Below are 22,224 nucleotides of genomic sequence, written 5' to 3'. Positions count from 1 at the left end.
CATGCTGCATTTCCTGTGCACCTAAAATTCTAATAAACTTTTATGGAAATTTGGAGTGAGCAAAATACAGGAACATGACCAATACGGTCTATAAAAAGCAAATATTAACATATATAGCTAGATATAGCTATATGGGCACACACAAACCAATACCACTTCTTTGTCCTTTGACATAAATGAGGTGGGAACATGGCTTGAGGTCTCTTCTGCTCTGGCTATCCTTGGTGGCATAAGAGTCCCTATGGGGCCATTACAAGCTTATTTTAAAATAGAGCAGCCATAAGGCTGGTCTAATTTATGCTCCAGACTGAGCTAGCCTGCCGCTGACCCCAGAATATATGAAATATAATGGTGATTTAAGTGCACCTTGGTTGGACCCATGGATCAGGTCCATAGCATTCAGCACGCCATATGCACATTATTGAATATATTCTGCTAAAAATAACTCCGAATGTCAAATAATAAACAGGCTCACTTACGCTGCTGGAAGGATTAACAGGAAAAGGTGACACGTCCTTGACGTTGATTCGTTGGACATTTTCTAGCAGCAGTCCGAACACTGGCAGATACAAAGTGGCTATTCTTGCTTGATGGCTCTGAACAAAGATTCATGGTTCTTGTTAAACAAATAATGAAACCAGTGATTTAAGAAATAAACAAACAACCCCATTAATGGGAATGTTTCTTCTACCATTCTTCCCCAAATTACAGAACCCAATATTCAGCAATAGGAAAGCTATGCTAAATCTGGGTCTAGGACAGAGGTCCCCAAACTGTGGGACACACACCCAAGGGGGGCGTGGAGGAACTTCTGGGGGCCACGGCATGGCCCGGGCCAGTCCCCACGGGGGGCAAGGAAGGGGTGCCATCCAGCTCCTCCCTGTCCCCAGCTCTGCTCCAGTCCCGCCCCCAGCCATGTCCCTGGCTCCTGGCCCTGGGCTTGGCCCTGTCCTCAGCCTCGGTGCGCTCCAATCCGGGTCCTGCCCCTGCTCCCAGCCTTGGCTGCTCCTCCATTCCAGGGCTGGGGGCGGGGCTGGGAGCAGAGCCACTCTTGGCTGCAAGCCCCCACCGCAGCCTCGCTACAGCTCTGCTCCCGTCCCTGCCCCCAGCCGTGGCCCTGCTCCCATCCCCAACCCACGTCCCTCCCTGACCCCCTGAGCCATGGCCCCGCTCCCAGGATGCGTGGATGGTTTAAGGGGTGGCACAACCCTCAGAAGTTTGGGGACCGCTGGTCTAGAACATGTATTCATTAGCATACAGATATACAATGCTGACCACTAAATATTTATTATTCAACAATGAATGCTGCAATTAAAATTTATAGGTCAAGGAATTTGTTTTCTTACTATTTCAACATGCCACTGGAGAACAAAATGATACGTGCTTGAAACTAAATACATGGGAAGGGTCAAACTAAAACTATGCAAATTTAAGAAGTGCAATTACAAAATCATGGAGGCTTCACCACAACACAAGGCCCTCAAATTTTAGAGAAACCAGGAAACTCCAAAGTCATAATATTTACTACAACTGGCAATTCCACTTATATTAACTAGTTGTCCTTCTAATAGATCATGGAAGGACTAGCCAAAATTAGTTGAATATTAATAATGGTTAATAGTCATTACAAATAAATAAGTTAAAAAGCAATTATTTTGAGTAAATAAGAAAATCTGACTACATTTGTCTACATTGTAATTTGTTTAAATGTAACATGCAGTTATTTTAATAACTATATTTTTTTCATAGTTAAAAAATGAAAACACAAATCAGTTTTCAGAACCCTATGTTTGTATCAATATCTATCAGCTATATACTAACTATATCACTGTAGATACACTTATTTTCTGTTGATACTTCATATGCAAATTAACAGTATTTTCCCATCCATAAAACCTGAAAACGTACATACCTAAACTTTTTAACTTCCTAATTGTTGGAGTAGCAGTAAACTTACCCTGGAAGAATATCTGTCATCAAAAGAATGCTTTATCATCAAATTCTTGAGCACACTAATTGCAATCTGCCGGATGTCTCTGAATTCTTGTAATGCATTTCCCACCTCCCGTAGGAGCAGTCCCACTAAGAAGTGATTCTTGCAAAACTCATCTGTTAATGAATAGTCGAGCTGGAGGTCTGAAAGTAGAGTATAAGCTGTAGTTTAGGAAGAGTGCAATTAATATTAATTTGCCAATTAACATAAGCATAGGCTTCCCCCTTTGTTCATGCTTAGTTGCAAAAACAGTTTAGACGTGGCTTGTTCAAAAACCCACTTAGCCTCAAAACTGTATGGCTTTGTCAGGCAGACATTTGTCATATATACTATGTGTTCATTCAACATGTAGACATTAGACAGTTAGTGAAATACAAAACAACCATAGCTTTAAGTATAATTTTATGAAAACTAGTAACAATGAATATTAAGAGTAAAAAATGGTTACCTACCTTCTCATAACTGTTGTTCTTCGAGATGTGTTGCTCATGTCCATTCTAAGTAGGTGTGTGTGCACCGCGTGCACAGTCATTGGAAGCTTTTTCCCCTAGCGGTACCTGTCGGGTCAGCTGAGGAGCCTCCTGGAGTCGCGCCTTCATGGTGCTGTATATAGGCCCCTGACGACCCGACAGTTCCTCTGTTGGAGTACTCCGGTAAGAAGGGGTAGGCGGGTGAGGCTTGGAATGGACATGAGCAACACATCTCGAAAAACAAGTTACGAGAAGGTAGGTAACTGTTTTTTCTTCTTCGAGTGCTTGCTCATGTTGATTCCAAGTAGATGACTCCCAAGCATTTCCCTTGAGGTGGGGGTCAGAGTTCATGGATTCGCTGATTGGAGCACCGCTCTGCCAAAAGCTGCATTGTCCCTGGCCTGCTGAGTGATGGCATAATGCGAGGTGAACATGTGGACTGATGACCAAGTTGTGGCCCTGCAAATCTCCTGAATAGGGACCTGCGCCAGACATGTGGCAGAGGCGGTGCTCGTCCTCATGGAATGTGCAGTCAGAGCTGGGCCTGGCACCTTTGCCACGTCATAGCAAGTTCGAATGCAGGATGTGATCCACGATGAAATTCTCTGGGACGAGACAGGGAGACCCTTCATCCTACCTGCTATTGCAATAAAGAGCTGGTTTGATTTGTGAAAAAGCCAATGCCCACCTAACATCTAGGGAGTGGAGATTTTGCTCCCAGCTCTTGGCATGTGGCTTACGGTAGAACACCGGAAGGAAAATGTCCTGGCTTGTGTGAAAATGAATACCACTTTTGGAAGGAAGGCTGCATGAGGCCATAACTGAACCTTCTCCTTATTGAATACCATGTATGGAGGTACGGATGTCAAGGTCTTAAACTCAGACATCACCCTGGTCACAGTTATAGCAACCAGGAATGCCACCTTCCATGAGAGATAGAGGAGCGAGCAACTTGCTAAGGGCTCGAAGAGGGTCCCCATCAGCCTGGAGAGCACTAGGTTAAAGTCCCATGCCGGTACTGGGTGGTGAATTTGAGGGTATAATCTGTCAAGTCCCTTGAGAAAGCAGCCCAGCATCAGGCTAGCAAAGACTGATGGGCCGTCAATCGCAGGATAGAATGCCGAGATCACCGCCAGGTGAACCTTTAAGGACGACACCACCAGACCTAACTACTTCAGGTGCAACAGGTAGTCCAGAATGAAGAGTATTGATGCCCGCATCAGAGACGCGCCCTTCTGTACTGATCACATCAAAAATCTCTTCCATTTGACGGCTTCTGGCTACCAAGGAGGACCTCTCTGACAGGCTCCGAGCATGCCAACTCCATGGGGTTTAGCCATGAAGCTTCCACGCTGTGAGGTGGAGTGATTAGGTCCAGCACCAATGGCAGGGCGATCGGAGTGGCTACTGACAGTTCCAGAAGCGTTGTATACCAAGGTTGGCGGGCCTAAGCTGGCACTGTTAGAATGACTGACATTCTGTCCCTTCTGGCCTTGAGCTGGACCTTGTGAATGAGTGGTAAAAGTGGGAATGCATAAAACAGATGGTCCCTCCAGGGGAGGGGAAATGAATCCGCGATCAAGCCCAGGTTGTGATTTTGGAAGGAGCAAAATTGCTGACACGTCCTGTTGAGTCTCGTCGTGAATAGGTCTATTTGGGGAACTCCCCACTGCTGGAAGATGCTGTTGATGATGTCTGGGCGAATGGACCACTTGTGACTGTGGAAAGGTCTGCTTAGATGGTCCGCCAGCTTGTTCTGGGACCTCAGAAGATAAGAAGTCTCTAGGTGTATTGAGTGGGCTATGCAGAAGTCCCAGAGCTTGAGGGCTTCCTAGCATAGGGGAGAAGAGCGTGCTCCACCCTGTCTGTTTATATAAAACATCGCTGTTGTATTGTCTGTCATGACTTCCAGATGGGTTTGGAAGGTTTGGGAGGCTAGGCAAACCGCTCTCAGCTCCCTCACATTGATGTGAAGCAAAAGCTCCGCCTGGGACCAGAGGCCTTGAGTTCTGAGATCCCCGAGATGTGCTCCCCACCCCGACGCTGATGCGTCCATGACTAGAGACAGCAAGGGCTAGGGCCTGGAAAAGGGGACTGCTGTACATACTGTTTGGGGATTGAGCCACCATAGTAGGGACTCGATAACCTGGGGAGGAAGCAAAACTATCTTGTCTAAGTTGTCTCTGTTTGGGTCTGTATACTGATGCCAGCCATGCCTGCAGAGGTCTGAGTTGCAGCCGTGTATGTTGCATCATATATGTGCATGTGGCTATGTGACCAAGCAACTTTAAGCAGTTCCGTGCCATTGTGGTTGGTAAACCTTTGAAGCTGTCTATGATGGAGCAAATGGCTCGGAAGTGAGACTCTGGTAGGAACACCCTGGCTTGAGTGGAGTCTAGGACTGCTCCCATAAACTCTATCCTCTAGGTAAGGGATAGAGTCGACTTGGGCACGTTCAACAATAGACCCGGTCCACTGAAAAAGTCACCCGTATCAGATGTACATGCGCTTCTACCTGCGCCCTGGAGCGGCCCTTGACCAACCAGTCATCGAGATACGGGAACACTGTCAGTCTTTTTGGCTTTTTCACAAATCAAACCAGCTCTTTATTGCCTGGAGTCAGTCTGCTCCGAAAACAGTCCTGAGCCCTCAAAGGGTAAGTCCTGGATGGTCTGTTGGACCTCTGGGGGGAGGCCCGACGCTTGTAGGCATGATGACTTTCTCATGCCAATGGCAGAGGACATGGTACGAATAGGCGAGTCCGCCACATGCAGGGCAGCCTGCAAGACAGTTCTTGCCACCTTGACTTGTTCCACGACTGCTACGAACTCTGACCTGTCCTTTTTTAAATTTTAACATTTATACATAGTTAAAAATGTGGATTTACCTTGATATCTCTGAATTCTGCCTTTTCCAAATGGCATAGGTAGATTCAAAGGGATGTAGTGTTCATGGTTACACACCACTCGAAGAAATTCAAATTTGAATTCAAAAAGGGTCTGCAAAAATATTTCAGATGTAAATTACACAATTTAATAATTTAGTGATTTTCTGGTAGCATAGCTAAAAAGGAAACAGATTTCTTAACACTAGTGATTTCTCTCTCCTTTACAAATCTACAATCCTAGGGACTATATGTGTCATGCCATGCAGACCCAGGAGAACTCTTTAGCACAATACAGCATTTGAAAGCCAGGTCTAATTCTGTGTTACATTTCTTACTTTTATCAAGTCTATGTAGTGTGGCACGCAAGATTTGAGAGTTGTTTGAGATCCTGGCAGAGATCATATGCACCTCTTTAAAAAAAAAGTGAGTGCCTTGATGGCATGGCACATGCAATTAGAAGGGTCGTAGATTTGTAGGAACATCTTAGATATCAGAGGGCTTGCTTTCAATTATTGTCAATTTGTTCCTTGAGACTTTCATGGTTTTGCATAAAGTGCTCATTGATGTTGTTTCATCCATTTTCCAGCTAGGGATGCTAAAGAATTGTACCAGTCACACTCTTCCTCTTTGAAGATGTCACAGCCAATCCCACTATTCTGAGAGGCAAAAATACCAAAGGTGTCTTGAAGGCAAAAATTAACACACCGACTGCACAGGAATGGGAGACTAGTCTGAAAATATGCCTGACTGTAACTGAAGAACATTCTGGGATCTCAACACAATTTGTTACATAGGTGTACCAAAAAGAGAAACACATTTTTAAGTTATTAAAGGAGTGGAGTACCTTTGGATCCCCTGGAGCAAAGCAGCTGATGTAGTTATTGATTTGCTTGAACACGAAACCCCTATCCATAAAGGTGAAACATCTCTGAAAAAGATAAAATATAAACCATTCTAAAGCAATTCCAGATGCAGTGTTCAGTAAATTAGGTATCCATGTTTTAAAAGTTTATCTTCCAAGAATATTTTTAACTTATAATTTAGTTTGAATATAAATGCTATTAAAAGCAAGCATTGTACAGTACAAAGTTACTTCATTTTAAAAGGAAAATTTGACATAGAAATACTCAAAAAAGGAAAAACACAATCAGTCCAGGTTTTGAAATGTTGCCCACACAGTAGAGTTAGGAAAAGCTTTTAATTATAGAATTACCCTTTTCACACTAAAATGTGTAAAATTGTTGCTTAAATGAACAAAATAATCTTTTTTTTGACAGTAATGAATCATAAGCTCTATGGATAGGGTCCAATGTCTTCATGTATGTTTGTGTAGTGTCTAGAATGGGGCCCAATCTTGACTGGGGACTGTAGCTGCTACATAGCTAAATATTACATAATTTAGATGATCCTGGGTTAATACAGCATCACCATTAACAGTAAAGCTATTAACAGAATGCAAAACACCAAATTTTCAAAGAGATTATTTGGTGTTGCATCCCTAAAACTGACATTAACATGCTTAACTGGGCACACCAATTGTGCTAACATACATGTTAATATTTTCAACAAGAGAAATGGGAGTGACAGAACTATAATTCATCTAAATGAGAGCATGAAAATAAGCAGGCAGGGTTTGGAATATGATAATTTGTTTAGTCATGCACGTGCATATTCAACATAATTAGGTGTGCAACTGGGCACCTGAAATGTAGGCAGGTAAATTAAATAAATTATATAAAATCTCTGTGTACTTATTTGGTAGTATGTGAGGGATTCTATCTGTTCTCCACCTCCTCCAAACCAAACCTGAGGTTATGTCTGATGTTGAAGACCCTTTGAAAAGGATTCAAAAACATTTAAAATTTCCTTTTCCAAAGTTAAAAAAAAAAAAGAGAGAGAGAGAGAGAGAGAGACCACAAATGAGATTCCAACCAATTGTGACCAAACACATAACAGAACAATGATAAAATAGACACAATGGAAGTTTTTGAATATAGTAAAACCATACTTAAACAAGTTAGGATTCAAATAACACTGAGGGAGAAAGACCTTTTGAATCACATACAAGTGAATCCCATGCAGCTAAGGACAAACAATCTAACCAGATAAAAGGGTAAGTGTATAGAGCTTTATGGAAGCTCATCCACACTTTTTTAGTGCTCATAGTTTTAAGGTAACAAATCTTAGTTACACCATTGATGCATATTCCCATACAATTAATGGAACGCTGTTCTTATTGAAATAACCCCAAACTGAAGTAAATTGTGAATAAGAAAGGGATTCCGAAGAGAACAAAGCCTCTTTTCAAATAAACACGATATTGACCTCAGCATCATTAGATTTGTCTGTCTGTTTTGTTTTTTGTTAGAGCTTACTCACTGAATAAAAGAAAAAGAGCTATTGGGATCCTCACTACATAGTGCAAATGCAGGCACATTACTCACAGTGCATAAAGTTAAGCTTATGCTTAAATCTTTGTAGGACTGGGGAAATAATTGGATGGCACAACCATGAAGGAATAAAAATCATAATAAGCAAGGAAGTATGCAACTGCTAGCACAAAACTAAAACCTACATTTTTTATAATATATTCTATACACTGTTTTGCTTAGACAATCTTATTTCTAATTGCAATGAATACTTAACCTGTTCTTTTATACATCTCTATTTGCACATACAAAAGCATGCTGAAAATGCCTGTGACAGAGTGCAGGGCAGGGGTGAAAGTAACTTAAAGGACTTACCAGTGCTCCGGAGTCCTGAGGTGGGCGGGGTCTTAACCGGAAGAGGCGTAGCCTCTACTGGAAGAGGTGGGGCCTTTAAATCCCCAGGCCTTTTAAATCCAGATTTAAAGGGCCCGGGGCTCCAGCTGAAGCGGGGAGCCCCAGGCCCTTTAAATCACCCCCGGAGCTACCAGCTGCAGAGGCGGCTGGGAGTCCTGGGGTTTGGGGGCACTTTAAATCGCTGCCAGACCCCTGGGGGCTCCCGGATGCCAGGCTGTGGCGGAGCTTTAAAGGGCTGGGGGCTCCGCGGCAGCCGGGAGCCCCTGGCCCTTTAAATCACTGCCGGAGCCCTGCTGTCGCTACCGTGGGGCTCCAGCAGCGGGGCTCAGGTGGCGATTTAAAGGGCCCCAGAGTGTAGCGGCAGTGGGAGCCCCGGGCCCTTTAAATCGCCACCCAAGCCCCGTTGCTGGAGCCCCAGGGTAGCAGCGGCAGCCGGGGGCTCCGTCGGCGATTTAAAGGGCCAGGGGCTCCCAGCCGCTGCTACCGCAGCGGAGCCCCGGGCCCTTTAAATTGCCAACGGAGCCCCAGGGGTCCCCGGCTGCCGCCGCCGCAACCCCCAGGGCTCCAACAGCAGGGCTCTGGGGGCCATTTAAAGGGCCCGGGGCTCCGGCTGCTGCTACCCACCCCAAGCCCTTTAAATAGTCCCTGGAGCCCCGCCGCCACTACCCCAGGGCTCTGGCAGCAGGGCTCGGGCGGCTATTTAAAGGGCCTGGGGCTCCAGCCGCTGCTGGGAGCCCCAGGCCCTTTAAATTGCTGCCTGGGGAAGCCGGTCCACCCCAGTACCGCGCACCGGCTCTTGCCGGTACACCGTACCGGGGCGGACCGGCTTACTTGCACCTCTGGTGCAGGGTGAACAGAGCCTGAACTCTGATCACTTAGATGTTAATTAGTCCCTCTTGAGAAAGTTGACTGGGGGGAGGGGTAAATAGACAATCAGGCTGGCCAGCTGGATGGAATAAGAAGCCAATTAGCCCATTCGTCCAAAACTGATAAAGAGGCAGGAAGGAAGTACCAAGTGGAGAGAGAGGGGACTAGCACTAGTTGAACTCAGTTACATGGAGGCCTCAGGGGAGGGAGACCTCTGTTCCCCTCAGGTTCTGGGGAGAGTGCCAAAATGGCACAGTGGTGCTGTAAATAGATGGTTGCATGGGGATTGTTGTGGAAATGGTGGATAGAACTTAAAATAAAAGGGTTCGGTGAATCCACTGGAGTCCATGCAGTTTCTGAGAGGAAGAAGGCGGGAGAAGAGCCATGCCCCATTACAATGCCTTATACCATATATGCTGCTGTGAGAGACCTTGCTAAGTGAAAATCCAAGAAAAATAAAATGACTGAAAATAATAAGCCTAGAGCCTATATTATTGTGGGTACCTACCTTTATAAAGACAGCAAGACTATGATTTGCATTTTTTGAAGCCTCTGGATTGTCTCTGTACTTCTGAGTGATGTGTGGCATTAGCATATTAACAAATGTTTCTACCGCATGGTGAAAAGCAGCAGGAAATCTCTGGTTTCGTAACAACTGGAAGAATAATTTAAAATACACGTTTAGAATTTTAAATTTCCGAAGTAACCTTGCATATGGCAGACAATGATTTGCTATAGGTAAAGCTATTTCTCAAGTTCATTTAGGAAACGAGAAAAGGGAGAAAACAACAGCTAAAATTAAAATGATGAAATACTCTAGTTCTGATGAAAAATGAAAGTTATGAAAAATTCAGAAGCTTTTTGCAAACTTTTCTGGACTATGAAAAAAGCCAATTTTGGTTGAGAAAAGTTTTGAAAGAAGAATTTTAACCAGCTCTAGTTTCTATCTGCAGAATTATTTAGAATCCAATGTAGAAAGCAATTTTCTTTTAAGATGAAAAAGCACATATATGTAAATATGGAACTTGAAATCATTAGGTGTTTCATCATAGAAGAGTCTTGAAATTGCTTTCATGGCAAAACCTAAGACAGATTTCCAATTTGAAAGGCATAGTTAAGGGCAGTAATCTAGAAATCAGTTATTCTAATTCTTACTTAAGTTACCTAGCTACACATACCTTAGTTATCTAGTCATTCCCAATAACTCCCTTGACCAAATACACATGTTGCTGTTTTATCAGCTACTTGTCTCAGGCGAAAATGTGGCTATTGTGAAAAAGAATATCCTCCAATATTGCACCATTTTTTCTATCATCCTTTTCAACTCAGGCCTCCCACATTTGGCTCAACTGTACCTAAGGTGTCATCACTGATCATGCACTCTCCTCCCACATCTTCTATAGCTGTATACCTGGGTTATTTCATCTCCAAAATATTTCTCCTTTAATACACTATTTAGACTCTACCTCTGATGAAATTCTCACCTATGCCTTCATTTTCTCTTGCGTTGATGTTTGCAATGCCTTGCTCTTTGGCTACCTCAGGTCTCAGCTCTTCAAACTACAGTACACAAAGAATTTTATGTCTTTTTTCATTCTGGGATCCAGTTCAAAATTGCCTTTCTTGCCTTTAAATAGCTTTCCAGCCTACCTAACAGATGTTCTCTCTAGAGCCCTCTTTTTAATCAACTTCCTCTTTTTAATAAGCATCTTTTTATCTCTCATGTTTCCTACAATCCTGCCCCTACTACTATGAAAACTTTCTCTGAAGCTTCCTGCCATGAGAACATAAGAACACAAGAATGGCCATACTGGGTCAGACCAATAGTTCATCCAGTCCAATATCCTGTTTTCCAACAATGGCCAGTGCCATATGCTTCAGAGTTGATGAACAGAAAAGGACAATTATCCAGTCCCAGCTTCTGGCAGTCAGATGTTTAGGAACACCCAGAGCATGGGGTTGCGTCCCTGACCATCTTGGCTAATAGCCATTAATGGACCTATTCTCCACCAACATATCTAGTTTTTCTTTGAACCCAGTTATACTTTTGGCCTTCACAACATCCCCTAGCAATGAGTTCTACAGGTTGACTGCATTGTGTGAAGAAGTACTTCCGGATGGTTGTTTTAAACCTGCCTATTAATTTTAATCGAGTGAACCCTGGTTCTTGTGTCATGTGAAGGAGTAAATATTTCCTTATTCACTTTCTCCACACCTTTCATTATTTTATAGACCTCTATTATATCCCCCCTTAGTCATCTCTTTTCTATGCTGAATAGTTCCAGTCTTTTCAATCTCTCCTCAGATCAAAGTTGCTCTATGCCCCTAATCATTTTTGTTGCCCTTCTCTGTACCTTTTCCACTTCTAATCTATCTTTTTTGAGATGTGGCGACCAGAACTGCATGCAGTATTCAAGGTGTGGACATACCATGGATTTATACAGTGAAACGGCCTTCTTGTATCAGTCCACAACCCAGACTTTCATCTCTTTGAACATTTAGTCTTAAACACAGATCCTTCCTCTGTTGTCTTAGCATTTTAGAATCACAGAATCTTAGGACTAGAGGGACCTCAAGAGATCATCTAGTCCAGTCCCCTGCACTCAAGGCAGAAATAAGTATTATCTAGACCATCTCTGACAAGTGTTTGTCCAACCTGCTCTTAAAAATCTCCAATGATGGAGATTCCACCACCTCCCTGGACAATTTATCCCAGTGCTTAACCAATTTGACAGTTAGGAAGTTTTTCCTAATGTCCAACCTAAACCTCCCTTTCTGCAATTTAAGCCCATTTCTTCTTGTCCTGTCCTCAGAGGTTAAGGAGAACAATTCTTCTCCCTTTTCCGTGACACAACCTTTTAAGTACTTGAAAACTATTATCATGTTCCCTCTCAGTCTTCTCCAGGCTAAACAAACCCAATTTTTTCAATCTTCCCTCATAGGTAATGATTTCTAGACCTTTATTCATTTTTGTTGCTCTTCTCTGTACTTTCTCCAAATTGTCCACCTTTCCTGAAATGCGACATCCAGAACTGGACACAAGACTCGAGTTGAAGCCTAACCAGCACAGAGTACAGTGGAAGAATTACTTCATGTGTCTTGCTTACAACACGCCTGCTAATACATCCAGGTGGGGGAGTGTAGGGGTTGCAAAGAGGGCAATTGCCCAGGGGCCCAGGCGATTTAAAATGGCCCGGGGGGCCCTGGCCACCACTGCCAGCAGCAGCGCAGCAGGGCTAAGGCAGGCTTCCTGCCTGCCCTCGCTCCGCACTGCTCCTAGAAGCAGCTGGCACGTCCCTGAGGCCCCAGGGATTGGGGGTCTCCGCAGCTCCCATTGACCGGGAACTGTGGCCAATGAGAGCTGCGGAGGCAGTGCCCGTGGGCAGCGGCACGCAGAGACCCCTTGGGCCTCCCGCCTAGGATCCACTGTTAGAGGGGTGTGCCAATCACTTTCGGGAGCCGCCCGAGGTAAGCGCCAACCCCCTGACCCCCAACCCCCTGCCCCAGCCTAGAGTCTGCATCCCGCACCCAAACTCCCCCCTAGAGCCTGCACCCCATACCCACTCCCGCACCCAAAATCTCTCCCAGAGCATGCATCTCTCCTTCCCTCCCAGATTCCAACCCCGCACCCGCTCCCAAACTCCCTCCCAGAGCGTGCACCCCGCAACCCTTCCCGCACCCCAACCCCCTGCCCCAGCCTGGTAAAAGTAAGCGAGGGTGGGGGAGAGTGAGCGACGGGGGGGAGGGAATAGAGTGAGCAGGGGACAGGGTCTCAAAGAGGCGGGGTGAGGCGTGGTCTCAGGGAAGGGGCAGGGAAGGGGGCGGGGCAAGGGTCTTCGGGTTTGCATGATTGGACAGTTGGCAACCCTACCGGGTGAGCATGTGGAAGCGCAGCTGGCAGCTCGCTGGGTACCAGCCAGCGCAGGCACAGCACAGCCCAAATGTCAGGCAGTCCATGTCCACACGGGTGCAGCTTGTGCATGCCCATTGACTGTTCCGCCCTGGGACCTGGAATTGCTGTCAGCGGGCCTGCATCCCAGAATTATGTTTGCTTTTTTTGCAACGGTGTTACACTGTTGACTCATATTCAGTTTTTGATCCACTAGGACTCCCTTTCTGCAGTACTCCTTCCTAGTCATTTCCCATTTTGTATGTGTGCAACTGATTGTTCCTTCCGAATTGGAGTATTTTGCATTTGTCCTTCTTGAATTTCATCCTATTTACTTCAGACCATTTCTTCAGTTTGTCCAGATCATTTTGAATTTGAATCCTATCCTCCAAAGCACTTCAATTCCTCCCCCCGACCCAAAGCTTGGTATCTGCAAACTTTATAAGTGTATTCTCTATGCCATTATCTAAATCATTGATGCTAAATCTTAATTTCTGTCTTCCTCTGTCATTGGTCTTATCACTAGCTGCTTTAATATAACCATATGACATCATTATACTTTTGTTTTCTGTAATTTATAGATTACATACACAAAGTGTTTGTATAAAAATATTATCAAATTACATGTATTGTACTGTACTTGGGCAGCAGCTAATTATTGTCAGGACCCTGTGTGTTCTGTGATTGAAGAACTTGCTACAAAATTCACTCCTTGCTGAAGAACTGTACTCCAGAATCTCAGCTTTCATCTTAAGATGTGAACAGAGTGCAAACTGATGCCTGTGTGAGTCTGCAAAGAGCCTGAAACAATGGCTCTGAAAGGTGCAAACTGCCTCAGTCATCCCTCTCAGGGCTCTATGGACTTGGGATTGTGGGGCCATAGAATTTAGCATTTTTCCAAGACATCACAGCATTCAGCATTTTTACTGGAGAATTCATTATTTTGCTGCGGCCAAACACCTGGCGTCTTGTTTTCCTCACAAGGAGAAAACAGCTGGGTTACAGTGCACACTTCCTTCACTATCCTACAGAATTCAGCAGGAGTGTTGGTTGGAGGACCAGAGCTTAAGTCTAATTAGCAGCCAGAGATCAGGGAAAACCAAATGTGCTCCTTGGACTGGTAGGCTGCCTACAAAACAGAGCAGTAGCGGAGGCCTGGGGGGCTGAGAAGGCCGATTGCTGAAGCAAACTACAAGCTCCCCTCTTCCCTGGCACTCTCAGGTAAGGACAAGAAAATCTGAGTTGGACTGCCCAGGCAACTTTGTAACTACAGAAGCCCATGGACCAAGACCATCTGGAGAACACAGCAAAAAAATCAAAAAATTAATCATAGCAGAAAATAATCAGCTCTATTGTTCATTAAGGAGTATTTATTCAGCTACAAACCATAGTCTGGTGTGTTTTATTATGGGAGGCATTGTAATGAAAGGAATTTCATGGATATATAGTAAATTAATATCACAGAATTGCTAGAGAATTTGTTTCTATTGTGCTGCCGAATATACACGATATTGAACTATCTATATTAAGGCTGTTTGTCTGTCTGTTTTTAAAGAGACTATTTCAAACAATAACAAAACGTTAATTAATGAGAAGGAAATTGGGATTGCTACAGAGTGAGTCTGGATACCACAAACCTTTCAATAGCAAACTGAGTTCATGAATTGGCAGGAAAAACAAGTGGCCATTATTAGAAACTAGAAAAATAGATTTTCCACTCCAAACTTTTTTTAAAAAGTGTAAGTATTATTATATATTTATATTTCAGTAGTACCCAGAAACTACGATCAAGGTAGGGGTCTCATTGTGCCAGATACAGTAACATGCCAGTCAAATCCCTACCCAAAGAGCTAGCAATCCAAGGACAATTTTCAAGCTAAAAAAGATTTGACAATGTAAGAACTATTAAACAAAACATCACATGGTTGGCTTACTCTCCCTGTATCTCTGACCTCCCTGTTCTTGGAAGGACCTTCTAGCTGGTTCCAACTATTTAAAGGTGTCTTCAGTACTCAGACCTCCTGTTTTATATGTTACTCTTGGTAGGAGACTAGAATTAATTTTAAAAGTATGTTTTCATCATGCCCCCTTTAAGTAGTCAGTTCCCTTCCCTTCTTTGTTTATGCTTATTACTTTAAAAAACCTGGACCCTTCAAATTCACAAATTTCTTCAGGAAGACAGTTGAGGAAAATTTGATTGTCTGTAAAGAGAGCATACCTTCTGACAAACAAACAGATTCCAGTTTCCTATTACAATGTGTGGGCTGGGATGTTGGTGTAACGGCGCCCCCTCTGGCTAGGCAGAACATTGCACCTGAGTTCGCTCAGTCTGGCGGGGCTGTCGGTCAGTTCCTCGTGCCCAGGGGGTCTGAAAATCCTCCTCCATTCTTAAGTTTCTCAGTTTGTCTGTGGGGGAACCCAGGCCTGCCCACTCCAGTGGGTTCCAGCTCAGGGCCCTTAAACTAGAGAGGCAGAATCAGGACTCAACAACTCCAGCCGTGCCCTGAGCAACTTCCTACCTACTCTGGTTTCTGTAGGCTTTTCAGCCTGTTGGTCCAGTCAGCCCTCCTCAAGGTGCTGTCTCTGAGCAGCTGGCAGGAGTTCCCTTATCCAGCCTGCTTGCTCCTCTGGCAACAACCCTGTTTCCCAGCTCTTTTATTCTCCCAGCTGTTGTGAGGCTGCCAATCAACACTGGCCAGCAGTACCTGCATTAACCCCCTGGTTGCTGGGCGAGCATGGGGTATATATACAGCCTACTCCTGAGGGAATTATGCACCAACCAATTAAAAATTATGCACACAATATTTTAAAATTCTGCACATTTTATCTGCCAATAAATAAGTGTGGCTCTAGCATGGCAGTGGGGCGCACAGGCCACTGGCTGCATTGAGGTGGGAAATCATCCTGAAGTCCCCACCTCCACAGTACAGGGACTCGGCAGTGAGGCTGCACCTGACCCTGACACAGTGCAAGAGCTGAGAGAGTCAGAAGAGCCAAAGATGAGAGGCAGCCTCCGAGCTGGGCAGCTCTGCGTTTGCAGAAATGAGGAGGGAGGGAGCAGTGGCACGTAACCCCGTGTGCCCCCCCCAATGCCTCGCCTCTGTTTGGGGGGCAATCCTTCCCCCAAACTGCACTCATGCCCCCCCACAGGCTTCCCTGCTGTTTTCCGCAGGTAAAAGCAGGAAATTTGTGTATGTGTGGGGATGGGATGCGTGTTTTCTGCTGCAGACGCACAGTCCCACAGAATCCCCCCAGGAGTACAATCACTGACATGCACGCACGCCCAGTCCCCCTCCCCCTCTCTAAGGTTGCTCCAGGCATGCTGGAACAAATCCGCTGCCTGGGCAGAAGCAAGTGTCCCCCGGCAGATTATTTTTGCATTTTTCTGCGTGAGGACACAGAAAAATGCGGGCCATATGAATTCTGCACCCCCGCATCAGCGCAGAATCCCTCCAGGAGCAATACCTGAGGACACAATGTATTTACATTCTCTTGAGACAGGTCTCCCACGGACACTGTCCTAGACATGGTACATAAGGCACCCAATGTGGATCCATAAAGAAAAACAACTCATTCCCTTCCATATCATTCCCTCTGTTGCTGCTTAGGTTCCATAGGTTATAGATATACACAGAAAACATCACCAATTATTGGGGGGTATCAGAAGAGTCTGGTTTTATCTAGCAGTAAAACTAACATTTCATCCCTTGCTAGAGGAAATTTCAATATCGTTGGATAATTCAACCCCACCAGTTGGAGGCAAACCAATAATGTAACAGAAAAGGGTATTCTATCCTTATTCTAATCCACAATAACACTTTAAAGACATATGAGGAATAGCAGTAAAAGTCTGGCCTTCAAACATATCTATTTTGGGAATACTACAAATCAATCAATTTTTACCAATTTCCCAATGTAATCTATGTTTGTTAAAACATAAGAAAAATTAGGCAATATGCCAGAACTGAATCAAAGAAAGCCATGGTTAAAAAAAAAAAAAAAGTCCAGAGGCACTTAAAATAAATGGAACTAGCATTTAAGGTTCTTACTTATCATACAATAGAGGAACAATATTAGGCAAAGTATAAAATGTATATCTCAAAGTACATCTCAAGTAGGCAGTGAGGATATCAATAAGTGGTAGAGATCTCGTGGCTCCCTCCTACATATGTTATTGAGCGACTTGGAAGATATGTTCTTAAGAATTAGCCTTAGTCCTCAATATTAAGTTATGTCTATACTAAAGACCTTACAGTGGCACAGCTGAACCGCTGCAGCTGCACTGCTGTAAGGTCTCCCATGCCGGCATAATTAAACCACTCCCCAATGAGCAGCGGTATCTATGTTAGCGGAAGAGCATAAGAAATAATGTTTGACATAATGCTTCCACCCCGTCACTTCTATCAGTGAAACTTATGTCAGTCAGGGGTGTGTTTTTACCGACAAAAGTGCTACTGTAGACATAGCTTGTTTGTTTCAACCAGAATTGTTTATATTGGGGCACACCAACCAAGAGATCTCAATGAGTCACAAAAACATGGCTTCTTACAAGCCTCACTGATAGCAAAATATCTAGTGCTAAAACACCTACAGCTTCCAGAACAGAAAATTGGTACAGTGAATTTAATGATATTGCAGCTGTGTATAGCATGTAAGAGACAGGAAAAAGGAAAAAAAAAAATCTGTTTGCATTATTCTTTTCTCTCGGAGTCCTTTAATAACATAACTAGATTGGCTCTTCAGGGGACAGACTGTGTTTTTGCAATGTCTAGCATAACAAGATCCTGATCCTGCCTGTTTTGCCTCTGGTCTCTATCATAGTATACACATGCAACAATATAATAAGGAATGGTGATGTGTACACGTGAGCCTAGTGGCCAAACGACTGTTTAGACTGATATAATTGCTATGATAATCTTCTGGCTCTGTATGATACTTTTCTGTTTGATGTGCTATGTTCTGCTGTGTGTCATCTTTCCCTCTTTTCTTATGGTTTGTTTCTCTTTTCTTCATGCTACTGCTCTTTTCTCAGAGTTTTCTTACAACAAAGCAATGAGCAAAAGTAAAACATTCCTCTATATCACATACCTACTTCTATATTTTTTCTTACTGTACTGGAGTGCCAGCTCTGCCGTCATTAAGGACAAGACCAGCTTTCTGTGTAAAGCTTGACTCTTAAGTGCTATAAAATCCACATGGTTACTTGGATTGCCTTCAAATTTGGCATACCTCATCAGGGTGTGGGGTTCTGTTACTGATCCAACTGTGGAGCCATTTGATCAAGGGATTTCCAAGATACAGTCCTTGGACAAAAACAGCTTTTCTAAAGGTTGAAATATTTTTGCAACTTTTTTTGTGCACAGATAGAGATCAAACTAGGGCTCAGATCATTGCATCAGAGTCTCAAATGCTCGAGAGGTACCCCAACAGAGTGCATGCCACCCACTAGCCCTCTGGAGGAAATCAAATTACAATGTTATTAGCCAAAGAGTTTGCTTTTCCTGTTAGGCTGCACTAAGCAGTTTTAAGGCTCACATGCTTAATGGATTACATTGTGCATGTGCAGAGACAATGGTTAATGGGGTTGAAAGCTTGCTATGACTCAGAGGACCTGAATAGCTCAAGAGGGAATGTTACAGTCCTTGAACCTGAGCAACATCCAGACGAGGCAGAAATCTGAAGTTTAAAAAGGGAGGCATGTTGCTCAAATCTGCTTCTGTCAAAGGGTGTTTCCTCTTTGGGGGAAATATAATCTGAGTACAGCAGAATATTCAGTAACCAATTAAACTATTTTAAAAACAAAATAATTTACACATGCACTTTCTTGCTGGGATGAGAGGGTGATTAATGGTGATTAACAATAGGTGATAATAGGGTTAAAAGGGTCTGGGGTGCAGCAAGGGGAGGGGTGATTATGGGTAGGGGATGGGTGACCAGGAGTGGGAGATGGCCAGGTGATGGGAATGGATGGGAGCTTGGTGAAGCGGGAGGAGAGGGTGGACACTGGGAAGGGGGACATGGGGATGAGTGACAGTAGGTGAATAGGGGCAGGGGCTCCTGTCAGCCCCACATTGTCCCCTCCTGTGTGTGTGCCAGGATCAGGGGGGATCTGAGCAAATCTTCCTACCTTCATCTGTGTGTCCAAGAATTTTGCTGGGAGGTGGGGTGCTGCCCATCTACTGCGGTCTGACCACCTTCCTCCCGCCCTATCCCCCTCTTGTGTGAAAGGTTCTGTGGTGTCCCTTGCTCTTCTGGGGTTACCTGAGACCCTCTCCCTATTCTACCATGTGAGCTGGGACCTGGGGGTGCTTGCCCTTTCCCTGCCCCTCATGTGAGCCAGGAACTGCGAACGTCCTTCCCACTGGGTGGAGAGATGAGAACATGCATACTGGGATCATGAGCCAAAAATATGTTTCTGACACTGGGGTAAGGAGTTGAGAATGGGCATGCTTGATGGATCTCACAGACTATCCAGTACCGGACTGGGGAGGTTGGAGGAGGAGGGGAACAACTACTGACATGAATGGAGAAGTTCACACATCTCAGAGCTATTGTTCTGGGCTGTATTTATCTCCATGGGGTGTTCTCATTCAGCTGAGACCATCACATTCACACCTCTCAGAATCTCCTATACTTGCAGGGATTATCTTTTGCTGCAGACCCCCATGTAGCTAAGCATTTGATGATGATTAATTTAATAAATAGTATAGCAGAGCTCTGCTGAAGTTAAGACTGAGAATATGTTTTCTGTTTAAAGAACGATTCTTCTAAGTGTTCTACCATCCACATGTGTACCTGGATTGTCTTGATAGTTACTGTGTCACTATGGGGCCACAGGGTACGGTGAGTGATTCAAATTTAGGGTAATTTGAGTAAGAGGTGCCTGAGATACAGCCCCCCTCCTTCCTTCCAAAACAAAGTTTTTCTTCAAAGTTCACAGATTCTACCTTTTTGTGTGTATTTTGTATGTGTGCGCACGCACACGTGTTGTGCATCTGGCTTATAAAATATAAATTGCTTAATTGGACCGGAAGGGGAGGGTGAGCTGGGTGGCTGGGAGAGTACATGTTGTGGGGAATAATGGGGGAAGGAGGGAGGCATAACCATCATCAATCACAAGCTTAAATTTACTGTAACCACCATGTAATACAACTGTCAAGCTCTCAGGACACAGACCATGTCTAAGATTTCTCTCAATAGCTTATTAGCAACTACACACTTCAAACATTTCAAAGCACATCCATTATCCCCATTCTACTGCAACAAACTTTACGAGGGCAGAAGGAGCACTTGGGACTCATCCAGCAAATGTGTGACCTAGCGGGTACAACAGTGGACTAGGTCTTGGAAAACCTGGGTTCTATTCCTGGCTCTGCCACTAGCCCGCTAGAGGACTTTGGCCAAGTCACTTCACCTCTTTGTGCCACACTGTGTACAAGGGGAATAATGATGTTTCCCTCCTTGCGATCTATTGATGAAAAGTGCTTTGTAAGAATTAGGTATTATTAACATTATCTGTTCATAACAGTGTCTGAAGTGCACATCTATAGGATAATTAAAAACTGCCTAACTCCTACCAAAAGCATTTCTCTTTTTGTTCACAAAACCAGAAAATTAAATGGCAAAAAAACTTAGTTAATCCAGAGTTAAGTTTGCCTGGCGATAGCTTGTGCCCTTCCAGAACACATTGATCAGAAAAACTTGTGAAAACTAGGAAATACAGAGTTAAGGTATGCATCCACACAACCCTAACTCTGCCCTCTTTGACTGATGCCCCAACACACCTATAACACATACTCATACTCTGCCTTTGCCCTGTACAGAACAAGAACTACTTACACTTCTACACTTAGCCTACTCCACAGAAAGAACACATCTGCTAAATTTTACAAATCCTTCAATCCCTTTTACACCACCTTTACCCTTATGTACACAATGACATCTAAGGGCCTGGCTACACTTGCGAGTTACAGCGCAATAAAGGAGCCCTGGGCGCACTAGCTCACTACCCGTCCACACTGGCAAGGCACGTAGAGCGCTCTGACTCCGCGGCTACAGCGCTGCTGGTACTCCACCTCGGCGAAAGGAATAATGTTTGCTGCGCTTTGGCTACAATGCCCGGGCGTCAGTATGAACGAGGTGTTGCGTTACTGCGCTCTGATCGGCCTCTGGAAACATCCCATAATCCCCTTAAGTCAAGTGGCCACTCTTGTCATTGTTTTGAACTCCTGTAGGAATGCGGAAATGCCCTTTCGAAGCTCCGTTTCTGACAGCCAGCATGCAAGCCGTTACTGTGGTATGCTGTGTGTGAGAGAGAGAGAGGCGGGGGGGGGAGCGGGAGGTCTGCTGCTCTCTGAACTTACAAGACAGCATGCTGACATGCTCTCAGCCCCCCAAAACCCACTCTCTCTCCCCCCACATACACACAACACACTCCCTGTCACACTCCACCCCATTCCACCCCCATTTTAAAAGCACGTTGCAGGGGGGAGGGATAGCTCAGTGGTTTGAGCATTTGCCTGCTAAACCCAGGGTTGTGAGTTCAATCCTTGAGGGGGCCACTTGGGGATCTGGGGCAAAATCAGTACTTGGTCCTGCTAGTGAAGGCAGGGGGCTGGACTCGATGACCTTTCAAGGTCCCTTCCAGTTCTAGGAGATGGGATATCTCCATTAATTATTATTATAACTTGCATGCTGGGATAGCTGCCCATAATGCACCACTCCCAATGCCACTACAAGTGCCGCAAATTGGTCCATGTCAGTGCGCTAGAAGCTGCAGTGTGGACAGATTGCAGTGCTTTCCCTACTGTGCCCTACGAAAGCTGGTTTAACTCAAAGCACTCTACATCTGCAAGTGTAGCCATGCCCTAAAACTATACTTTCACTTGTACCTTATTAGTGTGGTCTGAGTTTAATCTCCCACCTAATTTCTACACAATGCAATGCTGAAATGAGGCATACTGGATCTCTCACAGTAGCATGCACCTTTCCTTTGATCACACACGCAGCGGTCAGGGAGAGGGCCTCACACACATCCCCAGACACGGTCCCCTCGATTGTCTCGTATCACAATTACAACTCTTCCAAGCTGCTCTATTTCTCTACCATTCACTACAGCTACACCTAACACAGTGAATGCAGCTGGAGTGCATGCAAATAATCATTAGTGGCTCTTACCAGCTTCAGGGAGGCAGAGTTAAGGTTGCACAGATGTGTACCTTTAACTCTATTTCCTGGTTTTCACAAGTTTGAGTTTTGCTGAACTCAGTGTTCTGGAAGGGCACAAACTATTGCCAGACATCCTTAACTCTGGGTTAACAAAGTTTTTAGCTATT

At 44.6% G+C, this 22,224-nt stretch overlaps 1 protein-coding gene across 3 annotated transcripts in view; it reads right to left on the bottom strand.

Annotated features, from left to right (window-relative positions):
- DOCK9 (dedicator of cytokinesis 9) overlaps window positions 1–22,224 on the bottom strand; it is a 308,951-nt gene that overhangs the window by 98,438 nt on the left and 188,289 nt on the right. For all 3 annotated transcript variants that reach the window (XM_065397434.1, XM_065423846.1, XM_065397509.1), the window contains 5 exons: window positions 9,509–9,655; window positions 6,195–6,278; window positions 5,351–5,462; window positions 1,958–2,136; window positions 480–596 (listed from right to left, as the gene is read on the bottom strand). In XM_065397434.1, coding sequence (XP_065253506.1) covers window positions 480–596; window positions 1,958–2,136; window positions 5,351–5,462; window positions 6,195–6,278; window positions 9,509–9,655 — 639 coding nt within the window. The remainder of the gene's footprint in view (window positions 1–479; window positions 597–1,957; window positions 2,137–5,350; window positions 5,463–6,194; window positions 6,279–9,508; window positions 9,656–22,224) is intronic.

This window comes from Emys orbicularis, chromosome 1, assembly GCF_028017835.1.
Source record: "Emys orbicularis isolate rEmyOrb1 chromosome 1, rEmyOrb1.hap1, whole genome shotgun sequence".
NCBI lineage: Eukaryota > Metazoa > Chordata > Testudines > Emydidae > Emys > Emys orbicularis.
Note: the sequence above shows the minus strand (reverse complement) of the source record. Positions and strands in the feature narration are given on the sequence as shown.